This window comes from Schistosoma haematobium, chromosome 1 (assembly GCF_000699445.3).
Source record: "Schistosoma haematobium chromosome 1, whole genome shotgun sequence".
Classification (NCBI taxonomy): domain Eukaryota; kingdom Metazoa; phylum Platyhelminthes; class Trematoda; order Strigeidida; family Schistosomatidae; genus Schistosoma; species Schistosoma haematobium.
In genome coordinates this window covers 71,462,883-71,468,882 of record NC_067196.1, presented here as the reverse complement: position 1 = coordinate 71,468,882, position 6,000 = coordinate 71,462,883, and the positions used below count along the sequence as shown (strand labels likewise).

Here is a 6,000-nt window from a genome sequence, read left to right as displayed (position 1 = left end):
GGATCAATAAGACTTTTCTAAACATTATTCTTACAATAATAAGGACTTTCGTTTAAATTTGATCGTATAGTTTCACAATATTTGGGCGCCGAGTTGATGTGAGACATTAAGGAGGAATAATGTATTTGTAAAATCTCAGCTAATGAATTAGAAGTAAATCCAACTTTTCTCCTAGCAGTCTGGTTCAAGCTTTTTCAAGGAAATATAATCAAACGTCAAAATCATCGAATATAAATAATTACATGGTTCTCTAGTCAACTGTATACTGTACAATGCAATACGAGGATAACTCTGATCTTCATGATGAGAATAACAAATGATTATGGTAATGACTTTTTATAGGAAACATGCATGAATTGTACAATTTATCAGTTATAAACGTTTAAACCTTATGATCAGCAAGCAAAGAATAATGGGAATTTGTTTTAGTATATATATAAACAGACTTATTCTCAACAAACGAATTGATAAATAACAGGAAAAAATAAAAAATAAAGCGGAGTTTTACCTCTTTAAGACGGACTAGTTCTAGTTTACATTAATTTATACCCACTTCATTATTTAAATATGATCAACCAAGCTGATTAAGTCACTTCCAATCATATTTATAATAAAATATACACTTATATGAGCATTCATTGTGGAGTGAACGAGAACTCAGATACGGTAAACAGTGTCTGTGAAATGTGAAAATCATACATTAAAGATATCACATGCACATCTTTCATTTGTCCTTTACATACTCCATTATTCTTCTAATTTTGTTATTATTCCGATTGCTCTCCGTTTCTTCACTATTCTCTTCATTTAAATCTTCCACTTTCTATCCCTGCAATAAACTACTTATATATGTCCACATAGGTAGCGCACATCACAAAGATAGTTTAAGTGAGTAGTTTGGTAGAAATTGATGATTAAGTATAGAGAAGACCTCCCAAAGAATTTGAGATTGATGGATGCAATAGCTCTAAATCGTTCAATAGCTTGATTCAAATTCGTAAGAATGAACTAAATGCATGAATTCCGTAAAAATTATATCTGAATAGTTTTAACAATTGAAATTTAAATAAATCCAGCTTTTCGCTAAGCAATTTGGTCTGAACTTCTTCAGGGAAATAAATGTGATTGATTGCAATCTGAATTTCGATTACTGAGATTATTCAAATATATTTTTTTACATTTATAACATACTTTGCTGTGTGTAAACGAGGATGTAAAGGTAGTGTTTTTATGTGGTTTATTAGTATATTCTCAGTAATTTAATATACACATTATGAATATGGATTATCTCGATGACATTAAATTCTGTACAATAGTTGACATACTTAAAATTCAGCCACTAATTGGCTATGCCTGTGTTATTAAATTATGGTGATCATTCACCCAAAAAATTAGTACGAAAGTGGTTAGTTATATTATTCTCCTTTCCATTTTGTAACCTTATCTAATTGTTATTCTAACTTCAGAATAGTTAATTTGTGTTCGAATGTTTTGGAATTGCTAAGATAATTTCAGTTCTATGTTTTTCAAATTTGCGTGTGTTAAGTAATTTATTAGTATGTATTTCGTATTCCATTACCTTTCGAAACGACTAAATTTGAACGTATGGATAAATGGAGTTAAATTCAATAGTCAGAATTTATCATGGTGCACATGTCACCCTAGATCCCTCTGTCTGATCCAATACCTGGTCATGGATGGATATTTCTGAGAAGTCTTAAACTAAAAAAACAGGTTACCAGTGCTCCTTAGGTTGCAATGATCCCTCAGCTGATATTGGTCCATGACGAAGACTACTTTGAATTGTCAGGACTAGTGGGTTAGGAGATAAACGATTGAAAATCAATGGAAACTTCTGTTTACATTTCCTGAGCGATTATCTTCAGACATGGTCTATAAATTTGGTCGCCAATTTATGTTATTCTGTGTTATCGTTTTTAATCTTTCAGCTATTATTATTTGTTGGTATTAGAAATAAACTTATTCTTTCACATATATCAAACAAAAAATGAACAAGGCTTTTGTACTTCTCAATATACTGGAGGTAATCTATCTTAAAAATCTTAAATTTGTCTATTGAAATACTCGTTTTTAATGTAAACAAAATGTAGGATGACATTTAGCTATCATTCTAATAATCTGTTAGCTTATTGGTAGACAAAATTTGACCAGTCAAATTTTAGCCAATCATGATTTAGCTAGGAAATTTGTCGTACATGTACTCGCTTAATAATTAATAAGATAATAAAAAAGATATTAGGAATTTTAATTGGCGGATGTCACGTAAACTTTTTTATACTTGATTAGGTTCAGTTGACTGTTGAGACCTTCGAAATATCGTTATCTTTCGAAAAAAAACATTCCTTCGACTTGGATTTAGTCATGGTTGTAAATATGTACTTACACCTTGCCTACTTTTATGGATTAAGTTGATATTCATCGCAAAAATGAATATTTCATTGAAAAACCTTAGTATGTTTATCATAGTAGTTATATATGTTGTCCTTAACGGCATTCATGGCCAGTCGTATCAGCCGGTGAATTTTAAACCATCATCTACAGGAAGACGTTTGCTTTATTCAGATTGGGAAAGCGCGCCGTCATTTTATTCACCTGGTGGTATAACACCAGATAATGAACCTCGTGCTCCTATTTACATGGAATTAACAAACAATCTTACATCTGTTAACGGAGCTTCAGGTATATGTGGTGTTTGTGCACGTATATATCGCGTTTTGCATATGACTCAACTGAATGCTGCTGAAGAATGCCGACGTCATCATAATTCGAGACAAGCAGCTTTTGGTGATATTACGGAATTTTATCACACGGTAAGTACACTATATATTTTAATATGTAATAAGACTAATCACTTAAAGCATTTGAGGATTTTCTGCTGCCTATTTTCTGTTAAGTGCTTTCTTACCATTTTCGACACGGTATTAGTGAGTTTTAGGTAATATCAAGGCCAGGTTCATGTTTTCTCGTCAAACAAATGAGGCTAACTATTTGTATTAGCTTTAAGTTTGCATTTAAAATATGTTGCTCATCCTTATTAATCGCTCAATGTTATATTCCTTGCTGTATTTAGCAGTAATCATCAGAGCTGAACAAGACCCCAAGATATTCAATATTGTCAAGCTATTGCAGAATATGCATCATCTTGTCTTATAAATAATAAACTAATTGGATAGGATTACAGTATCATTAATAATAGTATTTCATCCCAGAATGTAAATTTTTATTCATTTAAATAATAAATATGTAATTTATTTCGTGTTATTGATACATATATCATCTGAAGAATGTTTTTGTTAATCGAAAAACAACTGAACATCCCCTTTAGATTCAGTCTAAGATATTAATTTTAATAGTTGAGATCATGAGTCAATTGGAGCTAGACCATAGTGAAAAACCTGGAAGTACTGGACAGCCGTTTCGTTCTAGTATGGGATTCCTCAGCAGTGCGCATCCACAATCTCACTCGCGGGATTCGAATCCAAGAGCTACCAGTCTCGTGAGCAAACGCTTAACCTCTAGACCGCTGAGCTGACCAGCATCCAACGGTGTTAATGTCTAACTTCAACCTTCCATGGTGGTCTAGCTTCAATTGACTCATGATCCCAACTATTAATATTACTATAATATCCACAAAAACCCCTTCTAAACCATTATTTTACGGTGATATTTAATCATAAATTAATCAAATCTCTAAATATGCTTATTTAAAAGCTCTGTCTTCAAAATAAAAAAGGAACCGAAAAATAATTTCGTCTAACATTCAAATTATCACGAATGCTTGTAGGTTTATTTATTGGTAGAAATGGATCAATTAGAAAACCCAGTTATCTTCATCTATATAGTAGGCACATTTATGCACTTGTCCCAAATTCCTTGAATCTAAAAGTTGTGATAGGGTGTCTTTATAGTATAAGAAATATATCACGAATAGCACTGAATAACTTTTGAGCAAACTAAAACTATGATTCAAGTATCTACAATGATGTAAATATTATTAGTTTTATTTATTTAATTCACACAACAGTTGGTACAACCAGGGACCAGAAATAATATGCATCACACAAAATAATACTTGTGTTTAGGTTTGTCTAGTATCTGAGTCCCCAAACCGAGGCAGGAATTTTTTCTACGGGTTCACTCTCCAAGCATCATTCAATCACTTACATAGTATTGTGATTCATCCATTGTTTAATTACTTATGAATAACTAGAAATGTACTATGGTAATCTTACTGTTATAACAAGTTATACCATCAGAACAATTAGTTACCCTATTTTTTTTAGATAAACTCATTTTGTCGCACTTCTTTCAGAGAAAAATTGACAATGTGTTGAAAGGAAATATTTACAATTACAAAACGCATAATTATGTTATTATTATTTGTGAATTGAATAATTTATGTGATACTGAAACCATAACAACAAACCATTCAAAGTGTTAAAACATTGAGTTTTCTTTTTTGTATTGACACAAATTATCAATATTAGTTATTGTACTCTTTATACGATTCAATCAATTTATACAATAATAGTATTATTTTAGATTAACAGAACTAATTTGTTAGTTCCATTGACAAAGATTGTTTGAGAAAAAAGGGAATAGATGTTATTTCTTCTTTTATTATTATTATTATTATTATCGGTTTTTGATGGTTTCATTGTTAGCATTCACTGTTGAAATTAGACTATTTATTAGTTTGATATATTATTTTTACATGAATCTTCATGATATCTAGCCGAGTTATATGAATAGAAGCATTTAAATTTAGAAAAAAATTCTGTAACCCGGTATAGATTATGATACTTCACTTTGAGCTATAACTTTATTGTCTGCGAGTTGATGTTGTTATCTGACTGCTTAAATCAAGTCATCCCAAAGGAGATTTGAATCAATGACTCAATGAATTAAGGTTGACATTTATTTATTTAAACACATAATCATTGGTACAAAATGGTACCGAATATATTTGAACCACATTTCGTCATTCGACTTATGTAAGGGTCGGGATACTAAATGGGCGCCCAAACCCCAAGCAGGTGGTTTTCTTAGGGGGCCACACCCTAAGCCTTCGACCTGGAGGTCTAACCCAAAAGGCAGTGGGGCAGCCTTAGGAGATGCAGTCCCATAACCAGTGAGCAACAGGTTTATACGCCATTTGTTCCTTCAGGATCCTAGAGCCCATGTTCATCACCAGTTTGGAATTAGGGTATTCTAAATCCTATAGGTGGATCTTCTATATCCACCAGCCCGATTAAAACGCTGGACATTCGCTTTTCATCCCCCCAGTTTCGTAAACAACACTCCTGTGGTGAGAAGTCAGTGAGTGAGTCGACAGCCATAACCATTCAGCCATAGCTTTATTGGTAGGTTCTTGTTAATGTAATAAGTATATTTGAAACTACCAGATCATCATTTATCTTTCTATTGTATTCATAAAGTTATTAGTTAAGTTTATAAGTATAATTATCTTCACAAGATAGACTTCATGTACCGAGTTAACAGCTTTAAAGACAAGCCAATGTGGGCAAAATTAAAACAAGAGTTCGACAAGTGAATTATAATTTTGAAAATAATACTGAAAAGATAAATTTGAGATGAATTGGATCCATATATTATTTTCGTATTAATTTCCAAAACTGATTATATGAATTATCTGTATGAGAGATTGGACTGATATACTTGCAACTGATACTAAGTTGTTTGTTCGCCTGCTGATAGCGACATTTTTTAGCCGAGTATACTAGGAGTTCCTACTATTCAGTTCCCTATTTTCTAATCCAACTTAACTGCCTTTCAGAGTTAATCCTTCTTTTATTTTCATGTGATAGATTAAAGCACACACACTTAAATGACGTTTGTACTCAATGTTCATTCACATAATTCTGATAAACTACGTCTTCTCATTGCATTATCGAAATTTATCAAAGGGACTAATTGTTTTAAAACATTGTAGTCATTTAGATTGGATTGAATACATGT

General features: G+C 31.8%; 1 protein-coding gene across 2 annotated transcripts in view; it reads left to right on the top strand.

Annotated features, from left to right (window-relative positions):
• Positions 1-2,228: 2,228 nt before the first annotated feature.
• MS3_00002031 (uncharacterized protein) overlaps positions 2,229-6,000 on the top strand; it is a gene marked incomplete at its 3' end in the record, with an annotated part of 48,212 nt that continues 44,440 nt past the window's right edge. The window contains exons 1-2 of one of the 2 annotated variants that reach the window (XM_051209586.1): positions 2,229-2,831; positions 4,305-4,433. In XM_051209586.1, the coding sequence (XP_051075043.1) occupies positions 2,448-2,831; positions 4,305-4,355 (435 nt within the window). In that variant the 5' untranslated portion in view covers positions 2,229-2,447. Of the gene's footprint in view, positions 2,832-4,304; positions 4,434-6,000 lie in introns of those variants that run through there. The other variant, XM_035732845.2, reaches the window with a different exon arrangement.